The sequence below is a fragment of the Aspergillus pseudodeflectus genome (genome assembly GCF_044049435.1).
Source record: "Aspergillus pseudodeflectus strain CBS 756.74 chromosome Unknown BJX68scaffold_71, whole genome shotgun sequence".
Classification (NCBI taxonomy): domain Eukaryota; kingdom Fungi; phylum Ascomycota; class Eurotiomycetes; order Eurotiales; family Aspergillaceae; genus Aspergillus; species Aspergillus pseudodeflectus.
In genome coordinates, this window is record NW_027263847.1 from 127,085 (window position 1) to 153,131 (window position 26,047).

General features: G+C 50.5%; 8 protein-coding genes across 8 annotated transcripts; 1 reads left to right on the plus strand and 7 right to left on the minus strand.

Annotated features, from left to right (window-relative positions):
- Positions 1–45: 45 nt before the first annotated feature.
- BJX68DRAFT_196498 (uncharacterized protein) lies at positions 46–982 on the plus strand. The gene has a single exon (XM_071037489.1). The coding sequence runs from the start codon at positions 369–371 to the stop codon at positions 870–872; it is 504 nt and encodes a 167-aa protein (XP_070893721.1). The 5' UTR covers positions 46–368; the 3' UTR covers positions 873–982.
- A 1,944-nt stretch (positions 983–2,926) lies between these two features.
- BJX68DRAFT_258755 (uncharacterized protein) lies at positions 2,927–4,943 on the minus strand (the record flags this gene model as incomplete). Its single annotated transcript, XM_071043586.1, has 5 exons — positions 2,927–4,029; positions 4,089–4,292; positions 4,427–4,470; positions 4,537–4,780; positions 4,847–4,943. 5 exons carry the CDS (start codon positions 4,941–4,943, stop codon positions 2,927–2,929), a joined length of 1,692 nt encoding a protein of 563 aa, XP_070893722.1.
- Positions 4,944–6,217: 1,274 nt separating this feature from the next.
- On the minus strand, positions 6,218–7,579 carry BJX68DRAFT_258756 (RNA-binding protein; the record flags this gene model as incomplete). Its single annotated transcript, XM_071043587.1, has 4 exons — positions 6,218–6,235; positions 6,266–7,136; positions 7,190–7,294; positions 7,383–7,579. 4 exons carry the CDS (start codon positions 7,577–7,579, stop codon positions 6,218–6,220), a joined length of 1,191 nt encoding a protein of 396 aa, XP_070893723.1.
- A 3,561-nt stretch (positions 7,580–11,140) lies between these two features.
- On the minus strand, positions 11,141–13,047 carry BJX68DRAFT_247446 (general transcription factor IIH subunit TFB6 family). Its single transcript, XM_071041774.1, has 2 exons — positions 12,438–13,047; positions 11,141–12,365 (listed from the first exon to the last, which is right to left on the minus strand). The coding sequence occupies exons 1-2, from the start codon at positions 12,823–12,825 to the stop codon at positions 11,860–11,862; spliced, it is 894 nt and encodes a 297-aa protein (XP_070893724.1). The 5' UTR covers positions 12,826–13,047; the 3' UTR covers positions 11,141–11,859.
- Positions 13,048–13,251: 204 nt separating this feature from the next.
- BJX68DRAFT_247448 (putative ribosomal small subunit assembly protein) lies at positions 13,252–14,685 on the minus strand. Its single transcript, XM_071041775.1, has 2 exons — positions 13,654–14,685; positions 13,252–13,604 (listed from the first exon to the last, which is right to left on the minus strand). Exons 1-2 carry the CDS (start codon positions 14,587–14,589, stop codon positions 13,596–13,598), a joined length of 945 nt encoding a protein of 314 aa, XP_070893725.1. The 5' UTR covers positions 14,590–14,685; the 3' UTR covers positions 13,252–13,595.
- Positions 14,686–14,900: 215 nt separating this feature from the next.
- BJX68DRAFT_258758 (recombinase DMC1) lies at positions 14,901–16,389 on the minus strand (the record flags this gene model as incomplete). The annotated part of the gene is made up of 8 exons (XM_071043588.1): positions 14,901–14,968; positions 15,019–15,181; positions 15,333–15,768; positions 15,824–15,927; positions 15,986–16,081; positions 16,138–16,193; positions 16,244–16,280; positions 16,351–16,389. The coding sequence occupies 8 exons, from the start codon at positions 16,387–16,389 to the stop codon at positions 14,901–14,903; spliced, it is 999 nt and encodes a 332-aa protein (XP_070893726.1).
- A 2,670-nt stretch (positions 16,390–19,059) lies between these two features.
- BJX68DRAFT_247464 (UDP-N-acetylglucosamine diphosphorylase) lies at positions 19,060–21,130 on the minus strand. Its single transcript, XM_071041776.1, has 3 exons — positions 20,230–21,130; positions 19,449–20,183; positions 19,060–19,394 (listed from the first exon to the last, which is right to left on the minus strand). Exons 1-3 carry the CDS (start codon positions 20,941–20,943, stop codon positions 19,323–19,325), a joined length of 1,521 nt encoding a protein of 506 aa, XP_070893727.1. The 5' UTR covers positions 20,944–21,130; the 3' UTR covers positions 19,060–19,322.
- A 298-nt stretch (positions 21,131–21,428) lies between these two features.
- Positions 21,429–23,354, minus strand: BJX68DRAFT_247466 (PPIL4 family peptidylprolyl isomerase; the record flags this gene model as incomplete). The annotated part of the gene is made up of 4 exons (XM_071041777.1): positions 23,092–23,354; positions 22,286–22,986; positions 22,039–22,235; positions 21,429–21,982 (listed from the first exon to the last, which is right to left on the minus strand). Coding segments are annotated over exons 1-4 (1,115 nt in total), but the record flags the coding sequence as incomplete, so codon positions are not given.
- Positions 23,355–26,047: the final 2,693 nt, after the last annotated feature.

Here is a 26,047-nt window from a genome sequence, read left to right on the forward strand (position 1 = left end):
CAGCTGGTATGATCTGTGCTTTTGCCGAGTCCCTCCACTTCACTTCTTTCTCTTTCATTATTATATTACTACTACCTTTTTCCCCCCTTCCTCCGCCGCCAGTTCTGGTTAATCAAGTTTTTTGAGGGTTCCTCAATTAGGTATACGTTGTGCCTCAGGTCATGCCCATGATACGGTAACACGGTTCATTGCGTGACTAGAATGTTCTTGACCTTTTCTTACCATTCATCCGTTCACTCTGTGTCTTTGGTTCGTTGGTCGTTATTGTGGCGTTAAAACTCGAGACTTAATCTAGGTCGCCATCACCTCCCGCGACACTGACTTGGGACTCTTAGCGGCTTATTGAATCATGCAAAAATCCATTGATCATGTCTTGCTTCTCATCTCGCTCTGGTAAACTTACAAACCCTCCATTGCACTTGGCCATTGTACTGTATATTGAAAGGCTAAAACTCACTGTGCCTGACGCGAAACATATGCGGAACGTCAGTTCCGGCATGGCCATATACAGACATTACGCAGTTCAACAAGGAAGCAATATGATGGATACACGCTGTATCCCGAGCTGCGCTCCCATTTTTAAGCCGGGCATGTATCGTTCCTCAAATGTTCCAGAGCATTTCTGTGCATGGGTCCAAATATCAGCTGTCTTCTTCGACCAGCCTGATCAAGTAGTCCGAAACCCTCTGAGCACAAGCCTCGTGTGCAGCATCCCTGGTACCTCGCACGTCCTGCACTTTTCCGATGGGGCTTGCTCTGGTAAGGAACGGGTCAAGTGTGAACCATGCTCCGGCGGTGTATTCTCCTCCTTCCTCAATAAGCCGTCCGTCGGTTCTCTCGATTCGGATTTCTGGCTGTTCGAGCGCGAGTAAATTGCAGATTCCTTCACGTAGGAAATGACCCCTCTCGCGATGAGAGGGAGTTCATGTCATTGTTAGTCTGAACTTCAGGTAAGAGGCTGCGCGGAAGGGATCCACGTTACTTTCTAGTTTCATTGTCCACGATTCGAGATTCCTGATTTGGTACGATAACTCCGAGGGAGTTGCCTTCCAGCGGCTCTCTTCAGCTACAGGGGGCTCGATCTCGATTGCTGCCAACCGGCTGTTCTTTAGCGGCTGTAGGTTTGCATTCGATGGCATTGATTCCTGAGCGCCCGGGACGTTTACAGGGGATCTGCTTTCTCTAACGCGCCGGCTGACAGCCCTACTCCTCTCGTGGTCCTCCCGCTTTCTTTTCGCTGGAATGTGTTGCTTAAAAGACATGTGGGGAGGGTCTCGAGAGACCAGGGCCGATGGACTTGCCTTACGAGCATTCATCGTGGAGAGACCTTGGAGCTCAGGGTGGCTACCTTCTCCCCGCACTAGCATGTCGTAAAGTGCCAGGTGTGCTGCTCCTTGCCTAGATGAATGCTCATCCGGATAGTGTCTCAAGACGCCAAAGTACATACCGCCACCGACCTCCACCTCGTGGCGGTATCCTTGATGATGCTCATACGTTGTATATCTTGGATCACGCAGACCCTGCTGCGCACAATATTCTTCCAATCATGATTAGTACTGGAATGGACTTGGGAAGGAATGTCCCTCTTACCGTGGAGGATTCTCACCCAATCCCGATCGACAGGTGGGAGCGAACCCCCAGGCCGTTCTGGGACAATCCAATCTGGATGCTCGACCTTTAACTTTTTCAGAGCCTCTTTACATACGTCCACTTTGGCGTCTTTGCGGGAGGCGTACACGTGCGAACGAACCAATGTCATTCCGTACATGGTCATCTTGACGCCCCAGCGATCTCGTTTTCGGCCACGTGTGAAATGGAATTGGGGCAGAAGCACTGTTTGTATCGCCAGTACACCGAAATAGTAAAATATTTTTGAATCACTGAGTGTTTCTAGGTTTAGAGAGCCTAGGGAAACAGGGTTTGCACGAGACACATGCGCTGGTGAAGACTATTTGACAAGATTGTTAGTCCTGGAAACTATAGGTAGATCTTATAGCAAACCCTATGGAAGCCAACAGATATGAGAAAATCGTTGAACTTGCCTTTGCTCTAGCGTTCCCTGCTCGAGCCACTGGCTGAACATGCGCAATACTGTCCGCCAGGGTACGGTTTCCCTGGTTTTGTTCCGCCTTGATGGGCCTCTCGTCTTCCAATGACTCGAACATTGGGAGCTGATCAGCACGAGAAGGGCGCGGCCCCGGGATATTTGAAACAGAAGGACCAAAAGGCGTTAGAGGAAATGATATCGTCTTCCTGGGCGCCGATGCAGGGCTCGGTTCGTGACTAGTAGTGGTGGTTGCGTTATTCGAGTTAAGCTCCCTGTAGCTAGTCCATGGGGCAATCGTGCGGTATGGAGAGGGCTGAGATGCCCAGTTGGTAAACCCTTCCGCCATTGAACCCAGACCTTGAGGATTGGTAGTTGAATGTGGGAAAGAAGGTGCACCGAAGGTGGGGGGCTCCATGTTTCTGCAGGATTCGAAACTTGAGGGCAGTGGACCAAAGCGAATGAGGTGACACTGGATGGTAGTGAATTAAGAGAAAGAGATCAACAAATGAACAGAGGAAAGATAACATGAGAGGAGAACTTGAAGAAGGAAAAGTGGCGAAGGAGCGTTGGTCCTTCCAGATGGAGCAATCATGCGCAAACGGGGAGGGCAGTCGCGCTGGTTTCTCACCCGATAACTATGCGCTCTATTTCTTTGAGAGCGCACATTTTGATTGTACAGTTCCAGGCCAAGTGAATAGCAGGAGTAATGATTCTATAGCTTAGTAAGAAGAATAATACAACAAGGACATTGTTCTTGCCCTAGTTTTTTCACACTGAGAAGAAAAATGAAAGGCAGCAGAAGTATGGAAGCAAAGAAAGAAAAAAATTTATGAGGATCGTCATAATGGCCAAATCACTGATCATGGAGATGGACTTTTTTTACTCGGTCTCACCAGCATCAGCTGTGGCACCCACAAGTGTTGGCTGAGAGTCAAGGAAGCAGTCAAAGTCGGCGTGGTCAACAACATCCTCCACCCGAGGCGAATCCTGAGTGGGTGAGACGAGTACCGCCGGCTCTTTCCTATTAATGTTGAGACAATCTTCGCGGCTGGAGCCTAATGATCGTCGCCTTTTGCCTTCGATAGGGCTCGCAATGAGTTTTGTAGGGGCTTTGTCCGACTCCTTCCGTGGAGTTTCTGCTTCGTTCTCCTTATTCTCCTGAGACAGGCCTTCTTTCCGACCCTTGACAGGTTCGCTAGGGCTAGGGTGAACCCTGCCCACTGTCCCGCGCTCAACAGCAGCGTTGGCCAGCATGGGGTTCGATTTCGTGCTGGACCCGGATGCTTCCCGACTGCCCGAGTACGACACGTCTTTGGGAATGCTGACGGAGGCCCGACTTCCACTCTTGCCATAGGAGGCGGATCGGGCTTCTGCTGCAGCCGAGAGCTTTGTTTTCACGGGGAGAGTGAGAGCAGCAGGAGTGTTGGATTGGGGCTGGGAAATGCAGGAAAGTGGCTTGGGAGGGCTAAGAGCCTGAATCAACTGACTATAGGACTCTTCATCGATTGGAGCGACAAGACTGGGATGTTTGCTATGCTCATAGCTGATACCCGTCATGCTCGAAATTGCTCGACTACTAGTGTTGGAGCTCGAGACGTAATCTGGCATGGATATGTCCTCCCAAGAGGGCCTTGCGCCCCTGTGACGGGCGGCAGGATCCAGCACATATGGATCAATGAATGGATCGGCGAAAACTGTCTCTGCAGGCGCCCAACGAGGTTCCCGGTAGTTGCTGCCCTGCCACTGCGGCACAGGACCCTGATAGTTCCTATCTCTCCATAGGTTAAGTGTAGTGGGGTTGCCGACTGGCCCAGCGGTTGCTACCGGTGGACGAGCTTCAGGTCGACTAGGTGAATGGCCATGTGCGTCGTCCGCTTCCTTCAGATCACTCACTCTGCTTCCTGTATTGTACTTGAAGAGCCGTGGTTCTTTGCTCCACATGGAGGCATTCGGCCAAGCAATGCTAGAGTACTCCAGAACATCTGTCTCTCAAGGTGAGCAGATACTCAAGATTGCGAGTGATTTGCTTCGGACAACTCACTTAGTGGAGCGTGTTGGAACGCAAATGCAATTATCTCCTTGACTCTTTCAAATGGCGGATTGCGGTGTGGTCGAGCGAACCCTTCTGCGATCACGATCCTAATCCTGCCATGAAGATCTCCTGCATCCCAATGCCTTTGCTCTAGAATTTCCTGGTGGAAGGGCGGAAAGCGTAGGGTATCCTGATTGCCGCTCTTGTCGACGTCTATTTAGATTGTATTAGGCATAGTGTTAGAAACAGGGGGGAGAGATGAGAGGCGTACGGGAGCTCAAGTCTAAACCAAGATTTGAACGGCGTTAGCTTTGCAACGCTTGAGATGCGGAGCAGGGGATACTCACCGATTACATGCGGCCAGTTGGTTCTTTGACCAATGACACTCCCCCTGAACATTGACAATCAGACAAGACCCGTGGTAGCTACCGTGCTTGCGAAATCAGTGATGACTTACGCGACGCATAAACCGTCAATAAAGATTCTGACTTCAAACAGTGCGGTATCATCTGGCTGCAGAAGACTCTCCATCAAGCGGCTCGACCGAGGCTGCTCCCAGGTATGAATGGACACTCGAAATGGGCTGTTTAAAGGCAGACTTGGAATGAAAGTGGTGAGTACTGGCAACTGGCCGAAGTTGCCGTGCGGCTGATAATAAGCAGCTGGCCCAGCAAAGGCAGGGTTGTGTAGGTAGGGAGAGTCTGCAAACGAGGGCTTGATGTCAGCAGCAATGCGAAGAAATGAGATATCTCTGTTGGTGTACTCGCCTCGATCTCGAGTGACAAAACACTGAGTCTTGAACTCCTGGACAGGCACCTTGGAATTCGCAGGGAATAAGAGCACGTCCCAATTTTCGTAGCGCATCTTGGCTGGCTGATTCGCGTGACGCTGCTGCTGATTGTTCGTAATATAATGAGAAACGAAGAACTGGAGCTTGACTGGAATCAAAACTAGAAAATATCAGCAGTAACAACAGCGCAGCCACATCCGCATGCGAGAATGAAATACTAAATCGAGTATTGCAGTGGTTGGCATTCGAGGGGTGAATAGTTGGACAGAGCAGGAGAGATGAAGGTTGTGATGCTGAAATGGCCCTGGGACGCTCCTGCCGCAAGAAGCCTTCCCTCCCTCCACACGAACCTTCCTTACTGGGATCATGAACGAACACACTTCTTCGGAGAAAGAAACTGGTGATTGCCTAAACACTCTCTATGCGCCAGAAACAAGTGGTGACGAAGCCCAAATGACTTCCTGTCTCGACTCAAACACAAATGACGGCGCCTTCATGACTAACGGGGGGAATCATCCAGTAGAAAAGACACTCAAACAAAGTTCCAACCTGATCCGTTAGCAGCGACGAATTCGCCCACTGCTCAAGAAATCGCGACACAAGACTGTCCAGTGGAGGCACTCACCCCATCTCCTGAGAAACGCACATAATACCCTTTTTCACCCAGAACTCCAAAAGCACTCCGAGGCAGAAAGTATTCTCGTAAAACCCAATAAGCTACAGGTCAACGAAGTAAGCGCGTCTTCCATGTGCAGTAGCAAGAGTAGACGAGGCCAACAAAATCATGTTGTACAGGCAGTCTAGTAACAGGACGAATGATTCAGCATCTCAAACGCGGGAGAATGATTCAATTGATACCTTCAGGGAAACGACTGCAGAGGAAACTTTTCGCAAATTGCCTGCCCATGGAGTACAGAGAACAGATGCGCATCCGATTGCTGGCGTACGAACAATGAACCTATGACCTGAACGTAATGGCAAGTGACACATAGGGTGAAAGATTGAAAGACATTCGGGCATCTAAGAAGATAAGATTGCGAGGGGAAAAAGGAAGAGAAGCATGCGGCAACCTTGTGAGGGGAAATGGGTAAGGGAAAATCGCAGAAGATTCAACATGATGAAAATGGTGGGAATGGAATCAGGTATGGCTAAAAATAGAAGCGCTCACACATGAAGTACGTGACACAGGAGAAGATGTGGGCCCATCGTGAACTATAGAGAAGACTTTCGCAACGATAAATAGAAAGTTGATACGGTATAACTCAAAAAAAGACCCATCATTGAAAGGACGAGGGAAAACTCCTGTAGCTCCTTTGCAAGACAAGGAACGCTAGTTTATTTACTATTGCTACCTGTTAGAATGATGCTTGAGATTTATAGAGCATGGAGAACTTACCTTCATAGGTGCGAAACCGCCATATTGGTGCTGAGGGGGGAGGTACATGGGAGGGGGAGGGGGAGCAGGACGATACGGGCTGCCAGCAGGGCCAGAGTTGTTCTGCGAGCGACCCCAGCTCAAACGCACACGAGAGTTACCGATGGGGTATCCCTGCATCTGATTGATGGCCATTTCGGCAGCATGGCGCTGAACGAACTGAACGAAACCACATCCCTTGCCAGGGGGGATTTTGACATAGGTGATCTCGCCGAATCCTTGGAAGAAGGAGCGGAGTTCATCCTCGGTAACATATCCAGAAAGGCCGCCAACGAAGACTGTGGTGTTGTTGGGGTCGGTGAACTGGTTCATGGGCTGGGGAGCACCGTAGAAGCCCATGGGCGGGCCACCCATTGGGGGGTACATGCCGGGGCCGGCAGGCATGCCCATGCCACCAGGAACGACACCAGGGCCCTTGTTCTTGGGGGTAGCAGTGGAGATGCGCATGGGACGGTTTCCACAGTAAACTCCTTGCATCTCGCTCAAGGCGCGCTGCTGATCGTTCTCATCAGAGAAACGGACGAATCCGTAGCCGCGCGACATGCCGCTGATGGGATCAGTCATGATCTTGGCAGACTTGCAAGATGGGAACCGGCTCTGGAAGAGGGAAACGAGGACGTATTCGTTGACCTCGGGGCCAAGGTCGCCGACGAAGATGGAGAACTCGGGGCCACGGTCATCGCGGCTGCGGTCAGCGAGGCCGCCACCGGTAGCCCAGTTCAGCTTGAAGAGGCGGTTTGTGTTTGGCATGGGGGTGCCATTCAGTGTCAGAGCCTTGCCTGCAGCGGCGGGAGAGGCGAAATCAACGAAACAGTAGCCGGCATTGCTCCTACTACCAACATTAGGATCGTCGCCCTCGGTATCTGGGTATACTTTTTTACTCACCCAGAAAACTTATCGCGGATCATCTTGACGTTGACCTGCTCGCCCATCTGGAACCAGAGATTGCGGACAAAGTTCTCGTCAATCCAGGGCTCAAGCTCACCCATCCTACGATGCGAAACATGTTAGAACGAAATCATCCTGCAGTGGTAACACAGCGCAGAGTATGCGCGCACGCAGGGTTTGTAGTACACACCAAAGAGTGGTCTTTCCCTCGTTTCCCTGCTGAGGAACAGCAGGAGCGCCCTCACCGGGGGCAGGGCCCTGGAAGGGAGCAGTGGAAGGGTCTGCCTGGCCGGTCATGGTGGTGTCCGCGGTCGCGGGAGGAGCAGCGGCGGCGGCATCAGCCGCTGGGTGCTGGTTCTGGAACGAGTCGAAGTTTTGGAAGGACATTTTGACGGAGAATCAGATGATGGTAAAAATATGAGCAATAGAACTGCCTGAGAACCGAGTGTTAGCCAAATCGCAATTGTCGCACGCGCGCGCGCGTCTTGTGGACGGTTTAGCCAGGCTTCCCCGCATACCTTCAGATTTCAGATGAGAAGGAGAAACCCCAGAAAACAAGACTTTTCTAACGCGTTAATGGCTGGGGAATTCGTATAGGTCATCAAGGAGCGTGTCGTACGATCGTTGAGCACTGAGCACTTGAAGAGATTGAAAGAGGTATATGACTTCTGAATTTAGGACTTGTATTAGCGATCGAGCGCACGGAACCAGGTAATGCAAAAGTGAAGTTCAAAGACGGAAGCGACTGGACTAGACTGAGGGAATAGGGAATGGGGGAAATTGAGAGTCAAGGGTTAACAAAGTGGAAGAGCAAAATATTGGCTAGATCAATCCTCGTCTGGCGCGCGCTCAAAGGCGAAATTTTGTCGTTTAATTTGCAGTCGAGAAGTTTCGATCAATCGAGGATAGAGTTCAAATTGTTGGACCCAAACTGAGACTTTGAAAGTTTGACAAAAGCGGCCGTGACGCTGGGATGATTTGGCACACGAAACAAGAGTAAAATTGAATTGTCGCAAAAGGGTACGGGCGAGAGATGATCAGAGTTGAGGATTGAATTGCCGCGTTCGTCAATGCCACCGGCATTCCCTCTCCGACTGCGACCGTCTCCCCAGGGTAAGGTGACGCCAATTCGAACCATCAAACATGCCCTTCAGCAATCAAGCAGTATATAATCTGGCGGTGGTGTACAATGCGACTTGTGACTTCTTGTGGTCGGGTTGTTCTCCGAGGGTTTGCATTCTAGTTGGCCGAGGGGTGAAAGCCAGTGGCAGGACACATGGATTATGATAGATCGATTCGCTGCATCTACCGACTTTCGACGGAAGCTCATGGAGACAGGCAGGTGTGGATGGTGGCCGGTATAAATCAACAGGACACGAGGAAATAAATGAGGGCAGAGCTGAGCAGTTGCGTTGAGCGCATCGCGTCGGAGGGGATATCGGTTGCCGGCCACAAGAGAAGATATCTCCGGATTATACAAGAACAAAGAAAAAGTATGCGAACGCCGAGTCCAGTCGAGCGCCAAAAGGGAGCTGAAGAAGATACAGAATGAATCACGACTTACCAGACAATGCAATACCAACTGAGCCTTAAAGACTTGGCTTTATGAGACGAGACGAAAAGCGTCGCGATTGTATGGGCAGAACAGGACGTAAGATAGCAGGATAACTCCCAGAAGGCGGAGAATAAGAAGATAAGAGGAAGAGAAAAAAAGGCAGAAAAAAGACACAAAGCAGAGAGTTACAGAACTTGATCCGCAAACCGACTCCGTGTTTTCCGACAAGAACAAGAAACAGGGGAGGAAAAGCGAAGAGGGAAGAAAGAGAAGAGGAGGGGTAGAGCGAAGATGATGATAATTCTTCAGATGGAGGGGAGGGAAGGGAGAGAAGGAAGAAGCGAAGAAGGGAACGATGGATGGACTGGAGACTACCTTACTAACGACTAGGGCAGACCAGAAAAAGACGGGAACTCCAGCAAAGAGAATGAGGATCGGTAAAACACACGAACAAACGATCAAATCTGGCTCTAATACACACGCACAAGAACTGCTACCAGTGCTGCTGCTGCGAGGAGACTGGAGGAGGGGCGAAGCGCTTCTCTGGTGGGACGAAGAATTTTCCCTTCCTTCGTTCCAGTCATCCTGTACGAGCTCGCCGCCTCGTTTGCAACTGCCTATAGGCCTATATGAGCAAGCTGATGCTTTTCATGCTTCACTGAGAACCTCAGCAATCACGACGAGTACAACGAGTATTGGTTCATTTCTTGTTTGATAGTAGTGATGAGTTCACCATTGCCCGGGGACCTTTGTCAGTCGAGAAATACAATCATGTACGGTACTAATCTGGTATATACGGATTTGATACGACCTACGAGCATCTGAGAACAGCCAACCACTGCTGGCCAGATGACCGCCGCATCCTGCGGGTTTGCGTCCTGACATGATCTTAATTTGATGCATGCGCAACTAAACTTGCCAGGCGTTGAGTTTTGGAGTCAAGGCCTCGATAACTATATCGAGCTGTGCCTGGCTTAAGTTCGATCCGGGGCGCTGGATCTGTGGGCTACATCCAGGCGACCGACTCTGTCGAGTACGGCAAATAATCCATAATGATACTCAGCTGGACGGTACCTCATTCTTCTGGATTGTCCGACTGTCTATGTATCTGAAAATCTGTCCTTACTTTCAACTTAGCTCTCTCAAGTCTCAACTTGTCCAGGTAAGGAGACAGGCAAATCTAGGGGCGAACATCCAAGGACCAGCTTAATAATGATGAGATGCAGAAATCTGCAAGGACCTGGCTCAAGTGCATGAGGACTTTTCCAGTGGTGAGCAATCCTGCACTGTGACTCGTCGACTGCGCTTCATGTGTCCCATGGCTCATGGGCCCTCTCGTCATGGTGTCTCCGCCTCGGCTCTAAACACTCTCAAGTTATTCGTAGATCGGCCTCCGCTTGCATCCATTGTTCCTTGGATCCAGTCATCAGCCATAAATTCACGATTCCTTTACAGTTTAGCTACTTGCTAAAATGGGAGGGCTGAAACTTGAAAGCCCAAAAAGGCCCAAGAGAACTTAGGGAAGGGCTGAAAAGTGGAAAAATTGCCCCCACCGATGAGCCCCGAAGCCTTGGATCGTGGAGCAATTGGTCGTGTGTGCCCTTGACTGCACTTGTGCGTGCATCGAGTCGAGACCGAAACCGAGACATCATCGGTTGGAGAAAGACAGTATAAGTGAGTACCATATCCCAGCTTGAGTTTTGTAAAGCCGCACCGAACACCCTCTGGAGTAGCATTGAAGAGACCCGGAGGAGGGCTCTCAGACTTCCCCATACTAGTAATCATGAATGCCTGCATCAGCCGAGTAAACTCCATGTAATTACATCACATTACGGCGTACAGGACATGGAGAAATTCAGCTCACCACAGAAAAAGAAACGTTAAGAAAGAGCATGAAGCTGACCCGGTCCTCCACAATTCCACAATCCAGAAGCAAAAACCATGGTCTTTGACTCTCGGGTTCAGTCCTGAAATCCCTCATTGGTTGGACTACCTCATCGCAGAAAGCCGGTGGGAATTGTACTTGCAGCTCGCGACGTACAGTACATCTTCTTGCCAGTCCAAGTCATGACCTTAGAGACAATCCCACGAGCTCTTAAAGAGAGCTCGCAGTCACTCCACCATCACTCCCGCCCCCAGTCGCCTTGACTCTTCTGCCTGAATCTCATCTCACACCAGCGCAGGTCCGAGCTTTCAGGATCCCACCAACGGAGAGCCTTACTCAAACGGGGCCCAAGAACCTGGCAGCCTCACAGCACTAATCCTCGCCTAGCCCGGTTCTGGAGTAGTAATGGATGGAACACGCGTCCGCGCGACGCGATCAGCTCCGCTAGGGTCTTGCCAGGCGGCACAAACTTGTTCTCCCAATCATGCGAGATGCTCAATCATGCGTAGGAACCTTCAACCTTGTAAGAGCAAGGGGTCAGCCCCTTTGACCCGAGTACTGATGGTGAGATTGAGTAATAAGCTTACCCTGGCTCAACACAGCTTTCTAGCTTCGCCTCCTGCAGATGCATGTACTTGACCTCAAGTGCTCCCTCTTACTGCTCAGTCTTGGGCCTCAATGAGACGGGAGCAGCTTCCTAAATATTGAATGCTCGCACTTACGGATACCACAGGGCGAGCTGCAGGGCTTAGTTCCATTCAGGTCGTCCCTTGCTGCACCCCTAACACAGCTAATTCAACCAGACAACCACCCAACGTCATACGCACAGTCGCGGACAAGTATTTGAAGTCCTCAGGCTCTATATCGGTGACGCTGGCTCTCCTGGACCCAGCGCTCATAAAGAAGAAGTCTGAAGAACCCAAGGAGGAACCACAGAACCATGGGTCCAGCACCTCAGCCCACCCACAAACATCATCTTGGACAAAAGTCAATTGCCGAATTCTTTGCCCTCTGACGGTGGTTCTCTCAACGGTTTTCAGTTTGCGTTAAGTGCAAGCGTGGCTTAGAAATCCGGTGAATCTGGAATCTATCCGTGCTTGAGATGTCGGCAGGACGTTCTCAAACTGCGTCTGGTAAGATTAGTTGACCACCTGGCACTGTCTTCGTAGCTTTGGTTTTATAATCTTGTTGATATAACTAGCGGATATATCCAAAGAAGTAACGCCCTCACGGACTCATAACCACATCATTTTCCTCATCCCCCTCCTCACCACGAGCCATGTTCTCATCACAAAACTCTCCTGCCTTCCCTAACTCATCCCCAAGCAACTGAATCGTCTTCTCATACACCCTCGCCGTCTCCATCTCCCACTTCGACGGCGCCTCCCCCAGCCCAAACCCCTCAATATCCATATCGTCCTCATCACTCTCGCCATTCATCTCGTCATCCACCTCCGGTTCCCTCCCTTCCCCGGCCTCAACCACAATAACCCTCGCCGTCTCCGCAATACTCTTGACCCGCACCTTCTCCGTCATCGAGACGATGTTGTTCCGTCCCTCAAAGCCAGAGAGCGGCTGACCGGACTCGCTATCCTCGCCGAGAATCAGCGAGGCAAAGAACGAGTCTAGTTTCCGGAGGAGCCGGAATGTCGGCTTTGCGACGAATGGGTAGTCCGGGAGGTAGGTGTTTACGAGGACGGAGAGCGAGATCAGGTAGGGGATTTGGAGGGAGGCTATACACTGGTCAGTATGTTCTCGTAGCTGAGTAAGATAAACTATGACAAAAAAAAACGAGATAAACGCACGAGTTCCGCTAACCCAGAGAACGTCGACAAGACTCTCGACGTCCCGGGCGACCTCCTTGAAGTTCTCGTAGCCTCGTTCCTTTTCCGTCTCGAGATCTGCTTCTCTTCGTCCATCGCTCCCGTGAGGCAGACCACCAGATTGCGCTCCAGATGGTGGCTGCTCGAATGCACTGCTGAACTTTTTCGCATGCCGCCGATTGATCGCGAGAATGCTCTTATCAACGTGATTGATCACCGTAGCTTCCTTTTGGGACCCAGCACGGAGCGGGTGCGATCTCTGCTTCGGGAGTTGGGATGGCGTCACTGTTGATGTTGACGGAGCCGGTGACAAGACTGAAGATGGCATGAATCCACCGCCTCCGCTTGAAGCCATCGTAGTCGAGGTCATTTTGTTGAGCAGCAAATAGGAGGTGGCTCTAATCGAGCGTTGCGGGGTGAATGGAGGGGTATGGAATGAGACTTGAGGCTGGAGTTTATATAACCATTACTTAAGCAGTAATAAATGTACTAGTGTACGGAATAGGGGGCATAACCTGTCTTTTGAGAATTGGACTGCAGATTCAAGATATAGAATTGCAAGTCAATGGGTTGAGCTTATTTCGCAATCGATAAGGTACCTGAAGCTTTTACACAGCTGAATGGAGATGTCATGCCAAGCCTTTTTGGTGGGTGTGTGGGGACCAATGAGTGAGGACGGTTGTATACTCCTGAGGAGAAGTCTGAAGAGCTTCATTAGACGTCTTGATAGATTTTAGGCCCAGTACTTTCTGATTCTATGTATGGTACAATCTGTAATGAACGCCTTTGATATACGTGTCCATGCGACCTTTGATGAGTCTGAAGTTATCAAGTCAGCACTCGTTCAAATTGTGGCATATCGAGATCCAGATAACAGAACGTAGAAAGATTGCTCAGAAAGGTGAGAAGATTGTTATAATGCTGGTTTTTGAAGGCAGTGCATGACATCAATAAACGAGTCTTGCTACTCTGGCCCCAGCGGATTCATCATAAGATCAAGACAGTGGAATGGAATAGAGCGCATACTCACATTGCCTTGCGTCCATCGTACAAGCATCATGAGATGGTGAAAGTGTGCCAAAACTTTTATAACCTGTAAACGCCATGCTAAATCCACACGAAGCAGACCAGAGCAAATGATCACTCCGGCTAGAACCCAGTTAGCAAAAGTAAGATAACCGAACGAGGGAAAACGCACCCTAATCTTGCCTTTGCGCAACTTCATCTCCTCCAGCTTCTTCTTATCCTCATCAAACTTCTTCAGCAGCTCAATCTGCCTCTCCTTCCTCTTTTCCCTAGACTGGAACCGGTAAAAGTCGCCGAACCCTTCCTGCTTCTTCTTCTGCTTCTCGATCAACCGCTTGGCCTCCTCCTCACCAGCCGCAGAAGTAAGCTTCGGCCCACTCGTAACAGTAACAAATCCATCCTCGTCCGGCTCCGCCGCCCGTCGCGCAGCTTCCCTCTTTCTAGCCTCCGCAACCTCCGTAAACACATTCATATATTCGTTGACCCTGCGCAGCAGATCCGCACGAGGCGGGTAACAGGCCCGCTGGTGCGTGATATACCGCTGAAGACCCAGTGCAGGGATTTTGGACTTGTCTAGCCCCTCGGCCCAGGTAATAGCGCTGCTACTGGACTTCCGTGCGGCCTTGCGAGCGGCTTTTAGACTCGCCTCCATGCTCGCCTTGTCGACAAAGACCACAACCGCGTGCGACCCGCTCCGCTGCAGCTGCCCGTCCCATGTTGAGGGGAGAGAAACGTCGTCCAGTCGGTTCTCGAGTTCGTCAGCGGTCACGCGCTTGCGCTTCTTGTTGTTGCCCTTGGCAACATTTGTCCCTTGCAAAAGGGCAATCTGTGCCGCGCCGCTCTTCTTCCCTGTCCGGGCGGACTCAAATTCGATGTGTTCGATGCGACCGGATGAGAGCTGTGTGCTGAAGAGGTGGCGGAGGTGTGTTTCTGTTGTGTCTATGGGGAGATTGACGAGGAAGAGCGATCGGGGAGTGTCGAGGTCTGGGATGCGCGGCTCATGGGGTCGGAGGTAGAGATAGTGCGTTGCTGGTGTTGAGAAAGAGGGCGTAGCCGGGAGTTGAAGGGGCAGGACTGTGTAGCCTGATATCTCGAGGTCTTTTTTCATTTTGCTTCCTTCTCCGGCTTTCTTGGATCGATTTGTGAGATGGAGGAAGTTGATTGTTGAGACTTGCAATTTTGTCCGCGGAGGTTTTGCGGAAATTTTACAGGGAAGGAAATTGATTGGCGTGGGCGGTAGGTGCCCTGGATTGTTATCGTTATCAACGCCCAGTGCTTACAGAGGTACTACTAGTACCTTAGCTGCGGAGAACATTCAACAACATAAAGATCAACATATTGCGGACATTATCGTTGACACTGACATAGGGAAAGATTCGAGGGTTTTAGTCGCCGTTCTAGTATGAAGTTGCCTCGCGCTTACACCTTCTCTGGATCGTTGATTCCCCCATTGGTGATCACATACGTCGCCTCCCTCTCAGGACAGTCTGGAGACAACATTAGGATCTGTACTACTAAACGTTACGGTAGAACAAACCAGGGGAGTCCTGTATCTTTGCCACACGCTCCTCGCCACGACCCTTCCGGAGCAAAACGCGAGTCGTAGAAGCGTGAGCTAGGACGTGCCCACCAACAGGCTTACGGCCGTCAGCCCCAGCAAAGAGGGCACTTGCACCAGGATCGCTTTGGACTTGATTTGTCTGATTGCCAATGTCAGCTTCGCCCCAAGCAGACTAACACTGTATCTTGAATGGTACGATGGAAGAATTCCTCAAAGATCGCAGCGCTTACCATAAGGACGCACACGTTGAACTCTGTACAATGTTAGCTGCATCTCATCCAACAGGAAACAAACACACCTTCGGCCATATGAGCGAGCTTCATCAGAAACTGATTTAGTTTCTGCTGCCGGTCCGCCAGCTCACCACGCCCACAGAAATCGACACGGAAGCAGTTCATGATACTGTCAATAATCAACAGCCTGTATTCTCCTCCCACGAATTCCTTGCTGAGAGTGTTGAGCAGCTCCAGTTGGTGCTCGCTGTTCAGAGCACGGGCGTAGGCAATGTTCTCTTTTGCAGAGTCAGGGTCGACTCCAAATCGTTCTGCGATCTGGCCGATACGCTCCGGACGAAACGTGCCCTCTGTGTCAATGTAGGCAACTTTACCCTCAGCACCACCCATTTCTTTTGGAAGTTGCGCAATAACCGACATGGTATGCGAGAGCTGGGTTTTGCCGCAGCGGAACTCCCCGAAGACTTCGCTTATGCTCATACTCTGAAAGCCACTAAAAAATATGCTGTCAGTGGCGTACGGTGATCAGGCAATGGCTTGAAACATACCCTCCGAGAATCGAGTCGAACTGCTTGCTGCCGGTTGAGATACGGACAACTCTTTTCCGCTGGTGGCTCAACTCCATTGCTGTAATGAATCCAGAAGCAGAGGGCTAATTTGGTTAGCCTGCCCAAGAAGATCGTTTGGAAGACTTGTGTATCCCTCCCTACCAGGCATTTGGCGACGGCCTCCTTGACCTTTTCCACCTTGATCTCACTGAAACCCTTGATCTTCAACAGAGTCTTCCTGGTCGCTCCGTGAATGGACTGTGACAGCGCATGTGAGTAATCGTGGAAAAGAGAAATAGGCTAGGGTCGAGTACGGCAATAGTGTAGAACCCGTTCGCCTTAAGTTTGGTGATATCTGCGGCGCCAATTCCTTATCGATGGTCAATATTCGAACGCGTCGGAGAAAGTACTAGACAGTACCGTGGGCTTGGATGGAGTCAATGTCGACAATGAAGTCCTGTCACGCAACAACACCATCAATGGTCAAAACATGCCAAAGTGAGGTTAGTGGAAGGGCCCGAGCTTACATCGTCACCGAAGTCATCGCTGGCCTCTGATGCGGGCATTGTGGAGGCTCCCGCCAATAAGAACAGATAGTACAAGTAGATATCTGAGTGTATGGATTGTGGAGGGTATTAAGAGTACGTAGCTGTGAAGGTGAGGAGAGCAAAGATTGGAAGAGGAGAGGAAGAAGTTGACAGAGCACACGCCCTCAACCAGGGAAAAGGAAAATGGCAGGTCCGTTCAAATTGAGGTTATAGGAACAAAAGGCATAGTTTAGGCAACTCAGCACCTACCATGCAGTCCTTCCCTAGCATAAAGTTACTTGAGGCCTGAAAGGTTGGAACAAACCTGGGAAAATGCAGTACACTGGGACTTCAAGCGAAGGCATCCTTAGATATCAGGCAGGAACACACTAAAACGTGAAAGACCATGCACTTGAAATAGTTTGGAAATTGGTTTTTCTTTTTTTTCTGCTTCACACTCGAGACATCGTACGCACAGATGAGCAGGTAACCACCGCACCAGGTACCTTTCTTGCTCGTCCACAATCTCCAGCATAGCCATCCCATTCGCACTGGTATCGAAGCCAGTTATGGTGCTGAAAGTCCAACATCTCGCTTGCCCTCGACAAACCTTTCGCCCCGCCTCATCTCCTTCTTGCCGCACCTATAGTATAAATGAGAAAGATAGCTGGGTGTTCAAAAGACGCCAATCGTAAGACCCTTAATCATGGTTAGGGTTCAAGCTCGTGAAACTTTTGTTCGTCGTATACATGAGAGGAAGAATGAAAGGACGCGCCGAAGAATGAAACATGACGATCGGGACGTGATATATGCCAAGGGAAAAAAAACACAGGAAAAAAAAATACCCGGATTGTATCGGTGAGCCCTTAGAGAAACCAATGCGGGGAAGATAAAGAGGGGAGACGGCCGATAACGATTAAGAAACGCGTGTCAGGCTAAGATGGCCATTTCGCCGTCTCCTTCTAAGCGACAGCAGTGGTAGGAGCAGCGGCGACAGGAACGCCCTCCGAAGCCTCAACAACGCCAGTAGTCGCCACGGGGGCGGCAGCAAGAACACCGGACTCGGCGGATTGAGTAGCATCATTGGTAGGGCAGTCTCTGGAGATATGACCGGCTTGAGAGCACTTGTAGCAGACCTTGCCCGCAGAGCTCAATGGGCCGCCGTTGGGAGCGGTACAATCACGGGAGATGTGGCCCTATTGACACGTTAGCCCTCAGAAAAGATACACAACACACGCAAGTTGCACATACGAGCTTCCCACAGGCGTAGCACTTCATAGCCTGAGCCTGGCAGTCACGAGCAAAGTGGTTGGGGCCACCGCACTTGTAGCAGGTGGCAGCGCGTGGGTAACCGTAGCCACCGCGGAAACCTCCATTGAATCCGCCACGAGGAGCACCGGCGCCTCGGGGAGCACCGGAAGCAGGAGCCGGGCAGTTGCGCTACGGATGGCGGTGGGGTTAGACTCGTTCGGAGAATGTACTGGAGATATGGGAGCGCTGGACATACAGCAATGTGACCGGGCTGGCTGCAGTTGTAGCAACGACCGTTCGCGCCGTTAAGGCGCAATGTGGGACAATCGGCCTGAACGTGGCCTAGACCTTGGCAGTTGTAGCATTGCTTGGCTGGAAAGTTATAGATATCAGTATCAGTACCGTTGCGGTTTGTGGTGACAAGGCTTGGAAACCCTTACTCTCGGTGGTACGCGGCCGCGGGCAGCTGCTGGACTCGTGTCCTGCCAGTCGATCAGATTATCTGGTCTGTGCATGTTTCATCATTGCACACGAGACTTACCAGGTTGTTTACCTAGAATATCCTCCATGTGTCAGCCCAATTCATAAAGTCAAAGTAATTAAAATGGTGTCACCCACAGTTGTAGCAGAGACGCTCTGAGGAAGAGCAGACCTCTTGACCAGTCCGTTAGCACATCCCGATTCTCTTTGCATGGATTCCTTCCCCGCAACTAACCAGCGTAATGGCCAATGTTGCCACACTTGTAACAAGCACGTCGAGAGAGCAACATTTTGGGATATATAGAGAGCTAGATGTCGATATGGTGGCCTTTCAATCAGCAATGCCGGGCCAACCATATGCGCTGGGATATCGTGACATGCAGGCGGATCGACATGGGAAAATTGGTGTCAAAACAGAGGCGGAGACGATGATAAAATAAAGGCATGATGACGACTCATGGTCCGATGTATAGGACGAAACACATGGTCGGCAGAAATCAATTGCCATGCCGGAGGGGAGAAGATCGCTTAATATGTGTGAAGCTTGGACTGCGCAGAGAAATAGCTCCGCAAGCTTCCACGGGCGAGGGCCGCAAGAAAGACAACAACAACAACAACGTCACGAGGAGTACCCCGGGAGCTCACTCACCCTTCCTTAAACTAACGAGCTTCAAATCTCCGTGCCGGACAGTGCTGGTTTGATCGTCAGCCCAGGAACCTTGGGAGGAGTGAGCGCTTCAAACAGCCCACTCTCAAGACTCGAAAAAAATAGTAGGCTGACAAAGACAACAGCGACTCAATTTGTTGAAGACAACAGACGCATGGGCTCACATTCTGCAACTCACCAAACTTCCGGAATACACGAACAGTCGGTTCCAAGCTTCTGTTACCAACCAAAGTAGCAGATAGTTTTGAATGTTCTTAAATGTATCAGAAGCGACCAAAAGCCGAGATGAATGAGAGAGAAAAAGAAATTCGGCCACTGGAAAAACTTTAGCTCCCGGGCTTTTCCGCATTGCGTAAAGTGCTTTAGACCCCGGATTCCTGCACGGGCTTTCCATTCAAAAGGGTTCATTATTGGTTGGATGGATCAGCTTGCACAAGCGGATTATACGATATGTGTATATTGAAGTAGAAGAGGATATCTGTAAAAAGCACCACTAGTTCCCTACTCTAGCGATAATATTTTGTTCATGTTCTAGCAAGTTAGAGCTCTCTTTTCTTGAGAAGCCCGGTATAATTTATTCCTCCTTCTCAATGACGGCAGGTGCCTTGATCTCGCGACCTTTCAGAAAATCTAGTCCTTCTCCGCCCTATATGTCAATGGTAATTAGCAGGGCTCGCGTGGTTAACAACGAGAAACTTACATAGCTGATCAATGGAGAGACTTCGACTCCAACAGCATTCTCCTCTGTGACAACAACACCGCCTGCACTTTCAATCCACCGCTGACCTTGGTTCATAATATCACGCTTGCTGGTGTCGGGGTCATCCTCTCCGGTACCCCGTGCGTTCTTGAGCGGCGAGAACTCGTCCTCGCGACGGACTTCAATGCACGCAAACTTTTCAAGCGAAAGCATGGGGAAAACATCAAAGACAAATTGTTCAAGCTTGATACCGTTTGGCTTCTCAGGCTTGACAATCTCGCCACTCTCTGTGTTGACACAAGGAATCTTCTTCCGGGCGATGTGGTGCGGCATCTTGTGAACCCAAGTCTCGATGGAGTCGAAGAACTCAAACGAGTAATAATGGTTCACAATGTTGGCTGCGCGGAACTTGAGCAAACTTGGGTTTTTGGGGTCCTTGGCTTCTGCTGTCTCTTTGTCGATTTCGGAATACTCAACAACATCTGGCTTGCCGTTCTTCTGAAGAATCAGACCCACCGACTCGGTAGCGTTGCGCTTCCGCACCACCTTTGTAGCGATATCAACGTTCTTTGAGGCTGCAAATCCAATGAAAACAGGGTCCGCAACCTTGACCAGGCAGTTGTCGACACAGTAAGCGTGGATGTGCTTGATTCCGCGCTTTCGCATGTCCTCTCTTACGCCAGATGTGAGCAGAGCTTGGTAGATTCCTCCATTGCCATCGGGAGCAACGGCCACCTATTGAAATTAGATCTGGGAAGGGAAACAAAAGTTGAGATCCCACCTTTGATTTGCTCTCCAACAGAATCTTGCCCTCGTTCGAGATGCATGGCAAGACACCTTGCTCGAAGATTGTGACGTTGCTTTTGTCCAACCCAAAGTAGTTATTCTCCTGGAAGTACTCCTCCGTGGGCTTTCGCGTCGGCCCACTCGTCATTACGTACCAAGGAATCACGGCATCTTTGTTGGACTTCTTCTTTGCTAGAAGCTGTAGTTTGGCGATGCGCTCACCCTGTATCTGAAACAAAGACTTGTGGCTGGGGAGCCCAATATCGAAACAACCCTTTGGCTGCGAGCTTCCCAGTCGTGTTCCCTGTCCACCAGCAAGCAAGACTACCGCAACTTGATTTTCTGATACAAGATCAAGACCCTCATCGTAAAATCTTTGTATTTCTTTCGGATCAGAATCTAGGATGGAGGCGGTAGCGACTTCGGGGAGAGGTTCAAGGGAAACGGCAGCGGTCTCCTCGGTCTTCGGAGGGTTCAGGGCCTTGTCGGCCAATTCGTTGATACGGGTCGGGTCAAAGTTGGACAGTTGGTGGAAAAGCTGAGCCTTCTCTGTTTGGCTCAGATCGTCAAAGAACGCAAAAACTTGTGATTGTCCTGATTGCTCATATTTCTGCTTTAGCTCCTGGACCTCCTCGGCAGAAGGTTCGCGAAGGGCGGGTTTAGAGTGGCCCTGGAATTTGTCCACAAGGTTCTTAATAGCAGCAGCCATGCTAAGCGGTGTTGATCCAGGCAATTGAGGAAATGAAGGCAATTGAGGGAAGAAAACAGGAAAGTCGGTCAAGGTATAGAACTGGGGGGAGAGAGGGGGGGAGATGTCAGGATCGAAAGGGAGGAAGAGGGAAAGGAGAGTTCTTGAATGAAGGAACGCGGGGTGGCTTTGCAGCTCCTCGATTGGTATGAGCTTCAGAAGGCGATTTCCTGGTAACCAAACTATTTATTTCCCTATTTTTAGTGAGAACGCAGCCCCATTATTCAGGCTTTGCGCTTGTTCACCTTCGATTCAGGCCATCTTTGCATTCGCCTTGCCTCTAAACAGCCAATCTGCGCGGGGCATTGACGAGGGCGGGGCGCGCCAGCAACGAGTGCCATCGAGCTGGTTTCACCGACACATCCCGCAGCGCCACTACTGGAATAGCATAGCTACAAATAGAAATGACGCCTCCCAAGTAGTGCTCACTTTAATGGATGAGGCGTGCCTGTTGATGATAGGGGTTCCTGGCACTGGGACGCTCGCTATTGTGCTGGCAAGAGTACATTGATTGTCATTACTGTATTTACAGCGCTCGTCCCTCATTATAAACTGGCTATTCCCGGCATTTGAATTTCTTGAGCTCCCGTTACCGGCGGCGGGTGTCCCTATATCTGTCATCATCACGGTAACCCCGTCGGTGATCGTTCTCGTTGCCCCTGTCCCGGTCGCGGTAAGAGTCTTTCCGCACAGGGCTTCGACTATACGATCTATCTCGACGGTGGCGCCGATATGAGTCTCGCCGAGGACTTCGACTGTCTCTCCGATTCCGGTGAGCATTTAGTTGTGGGCTTCGACTATTTGACCGCTCGCGAGGCGCTGATCGTCTATCCCTCTCCTTTTTGTCGAAAACCATGTTGTAATCACTTTTTTGACGAGGATTTTCAGACGCTCTGTACTGGCGCTTCTTCTCCAGACCGGCCACACCACCAAAGCCACCCCTCTGTGAACTGCGCTTGGAAATAGTCGCATTACGCCAGCTATCGGACAGCTTTGACACCTGTGTAAATGATTAGCATTACAAGAAAGTAAGATAGAGTAAGAGATTGAACTCACGCTTTGAGAGAAATCTACATGGATTCGGTGATCGTCTATTAAGACTCCTTGCATCTTGAAATAGGCTTGTTCGCAATCTTTCTGGTTGTCAAATTCAATAAACGCATATTGCAGACTGTCGCCAGTCCGTTTGTCTCGGATGACTTCGCAAGACAGGATTTTCCCAAACCGGCTGAAGATAAGCTCCAGATCCTCATCTACCATTGTCAGCATATTCTTAGGGGAAAGACATCTTGATATATCGCACCTTGAGTCACGGGGTTCAGCTTGCAGACGAACAGGACATTTTCCGGAGGTTTGACCTCTGCGAAAGGGAGATCCCCAACCATCTCCAAGGTCAAGGCTTGCGCTCTTGCCTCACGCTCGCGACGAAGTCTCTCCATTGACTCTTCATCCATATCGTCACCGAGATCTTCATCATCAGCTATCCTGACCGTCGCTAATTGCGCCTTTGTGGGCAAGGGGCTCTCTGGTGGTTCCACCAAGCCGGGCGGATCGTCGAAAGGGTCGTCGAGTATGACCGTATGGCGGATGCGAATATCTTTCAGTGGTCGTCCCCGGTCATCGATGAATGCGTCATTGACCTTCTCCAGCACATCAAAGCCCTCCACGACTTTACCGAAAATAACCGCTTTGCCATCCAAATAATCTAGATTGTCCCCGAGTGTGACGATGAACTGGCTTGTAACAAGGCGAAGATCGGGATCGTGCGGGGAAGGAACTGCAGCCATGCTCACAGTGCCTCTTTCGTCATGCTTGAGTTTCGGTGGAAGCTGGAGCGGGATGGCCTTCTTGGATGGTCCCTCCAATAACCCCCAAATCGACGTTCCGCCATCGCTGTCTGAAGAATCGGGGCCGATTGGGTCGCCGGATTGAAAGGTAAAGTTCTTTTGGACACTATAGACGGGCGAGAAATTGTAATACTTGATTTTGCAGAGCTTCACGAAGCTAGAGTCATAGAAGACAGACAGCTTTAGTTTCTTGTTCAGCCAATAAACACAATACGTGGGTGACAAGGTCTAGGAAATTATTTGGGAGTACAAGGGAACTTACTTCTCACATGCTTTGGGGGACTCATCGACCAGGAGATCGATCACAATGTCACCCAAGGAGGTTTCCAGTAGGACGCTCATTGCGTCTGCTGGCAGCTTCAGTAAGGATCAACGTCGCGTTCAACAAACAGATATGACAAGAGCGAGGAAGGGAAGTGAAAATCAGCGTGAGAGAATGTCAATCGTCCAGTCTCCGCCTGAAGAGAGTGATCGGTGAGTTCGCAGGAAGCTGCACAATCGGATTCTTGCGAAGGAGAAAAAAGGCCCAAATGCGGAGCCGCCTCCAAGGCTCCAAAGCTGCTTAGTGCTAACCGCCCACCACCGCCGTCCCCGTCGATCCTCCCAGCTTCGAGCTTCCTCCAGCTTGCCGCCGTCACCGCCGGGGTTGGACTTTCTGCAAGCCTCCAAGTACCTCGTCACAGTCCAGTTAGGTCCGCATTACAGGCTCTGGCGAGCACCATTTCGATTCAGACCCGATTGCTGATGTGATTGATGTGCTCACCTCTTTCGGATGGCCGATTCCGCCGGCGCCCTCGTGTAACATGGACCGCTTTTTCCCTGCTATGATATATTCCGGGAAACCCTGTTGGACAAAGAAGCAGAATGCTCCCTAAATGCTCTACGGCCTGGATAAAGTCTTGGAAAATGATGAGGAATTGAGCTGTGGCCGGAGAGGCACAAAGGCAAACGATGGAACCTGACAACCAGCCCCTGACATCGGCCATATGTCAGGACAAAAGACCTCGGGCGACTGCTACCTTGTGGTAGCAGTCCAACTGTAACCCAGTGTCATTTCTCCTCTACGGCGAATTCCCTCTCTCAAGCTGCAACCGCAAGGGCAAGCTTGTCTCTACACACGAGAGGACTTAGGGCGTCGAAGTACGACTTCTTGCCTGTCCTTTCTTTTCCGTTGCACGGCAGAGCGTTGAGTTAACGGGCTGTATCCTGCAGCTTATCCCAAACGCTATCAAGGCTGTTATTATGAGGTTTATCTCGTCTGATCCGCCGAATCGCGCGACAGCTTGCTAAATCTGCCCGGATCTGGGGAAGACACGTGGTGAAAGCGCAATATCTTTTTGGTCTTCCTTGCGCCCTGGTTTGAGCAAACAACCAAGCACAATCATTATAACTGGCCGCTCCAGCTCGTGGCTGGCCCTAATGCGAATCACGATTATCGTTGGCCAATACAAGGAGACACAGACGTACGATAGGGAAGGATTTTCCGCACACGTCACCTTCCTTCAACTGCTCAACATCCTTGATACCTACCACCCTTGACCTTAAAGCATGCATTCGCCAACCCCAAGCCCAATTCTCTATGTGATTGCGACTTTGGCTACCAAGGCGCAGACTAGATCCGGCGATTCATAAACGCTCCTATCAGCAGGTTCGCGATATGTGAAGTGGTTGATGCCATGACTGTTGCTGTCATCTAGCCAGGCCAAACCGCAAAGGGAGCACATGCAGATCATGAAAGTCGAGACAGTTGCCTTCTTGTCTTGCAGGCTTGCAGATGAGGCACATTATTTTTTACAGAGTACCCCTGAACCCCGTGCATGTTACTAGACCAGCTCTTTTGGCCCCACGTCCCTGCTGGCGTCGACAGAATTGAGACCTTTGAAAGTACCCAAGACACTGTGCGATACAGTGAGAAAGCTTCTTCCCCCACGTCTTCATGATTGGCTCTCTCATCACTTCGCCATTGAGTCTGCCAGTCTTTCTTCTCTTTGGCTCTGTCTGGGTTGGCGCTGGATCTCTCAGCAAGCACGATCCAAACGCAAAACCATCGAAAACCAACGGATTGGCTAATGTTGGTGTCCGAGTTTCCTGAACTAGTCTCAAGTCAGGATTCATTTTCATGCCTCATCTAGCCTCATCTAGCCTTGTGTATTCTGGTTGGGCCTATGAAATTGACCTTATCTCTGGTCCTAAGCCGTGTACCTTTTGGGTCTCTGGCTTCTGAAACATCTAGTGTAATCCTCACGAATGATTCGTTTGCAGGGACCTGTGCTCCTGTACCCGAATACCTGAACAGGGCAACCAGAAAAGTGGATCCTAAATGGCGCTGACAATCATGCTGTCATGCTTCTTTTCGAGATCTGAGCAGAAGTACTTCGTGCTGTCTGAGTTTTAACCGCTGTCCCCAAAATTTGTTTGACGATGGAGGGCAGTTACGGCCGCACCCATGGGCTCTCCCCAACAACACAGATCGTTCCAGGTGACGCGCAAACATGGTCTCCGACTTCCTGGCTCTGAACTGTACTTGGTCCAGCGGATATGTCGCGCTAAAAAGGCCTCATGCAAACGTAGTCGGCGGCTGCCCGCTCTACGTGACGATGGCACACAGTGTCTCGAGAGTCAACAAAGGATGTGAAATGCTCAGTTCGACACCTTTGACGCTGGCGAGGAGTACTCGCGCTTAGTTGAAACGGCGAGCGAGAAGCTTATGGATTGCCTCGTATGGCGATTGGACCTTTTGGCACCCCAGGCCATCCTTAAAGAACGATGGCAACCCTCATTAGTTGCACATTCAAGCTGTGCGACCTTTAGAGCTAGGGTTACGCACTCGTGAAACACCCATAGCACCCGGGACGCATCTTTTTCTCTAATCTAGCCTCCAACAGCGGACTTGGATGGTTCCAACTGAGGTACTGCCTCTCTGCCATGATGCGGGACGGATGGGTGCAGCTCCTGTTAGCACAGGCCTGTTAAAGGGAACAAAGACTCAGGTATTGGACTGATGACCGACCCTGTTCGAATCAGGAGTCAACCAGACTCTTCCAAGGTAGGCGTTGGGAATATTCCAGACGAAGTCGTCACTGGTCCGGCCGGGCTTAACCAGCCAGGTTACCACAAATCTGAGAAGGGCGTGTGAGAGCCAACAAAATATATATATATATATTTATAAAAAAAAAAAGGGCAGGTGGGCAATCAAGGCCAGATAAAATGAATATTAT

Excerpts from the sequence above, each read along its gene's own strand:
- BJX68DRAFT_196498 (XM_071037489.1), top strand. The coding sequence starts at position 369 with ATGTCTTGCTTCTCATCTCGCTCTGGTAAACTTACAAACCCTCCATTG.
- BJX68DRAFT_247446 (XM_071041774.1), bottom strand. The coding sequence starts at position 12,825 with ATGACCTCGACTACGATGGCTTCAAGCGGAGGCGGTGGATTCATGCCA. Across the intron at positions 12,366-12,437 it reads TCTCTGGGTTAGCGGAACTC|CCTCCCTCCAAATCCCCTAC; the intron begins GTGCGTTTATCT and ends ACCAGTGTATAG.
- BJX68DRAFT_247448 (XM_071041775.1), bottom strand. The coding sequence starts at position 14,589 with ATGAAAAAAGACCTCGAGATATCAGGCTACACAGTCCTGCCCCTTCAA.
- BJX68DRAFT_247464 (XM_071041776.1), bottom strand. The coding sequence starts at position 20,943 with ATGGCTGCTGCTATTAAGAACCTTGTGGACAAATTCCAGGGCCACTCT. Across the intron at positions 20,184-20,229 it reads TGTTGGAGAGCAAATCAAAG|GTGGCCGTTGCTCCCGATGG; the intron begins GTGGGATCTCAA and ends TAATTTCAATAG. Across the intron at positions 19,395-19,448 it reads TCTCTCCATTGATCAGCTAT|GGCGGAGAAGGACTAGATTT; the intron begins GTAAGTTTCTCG and ends ATTGACATATAG.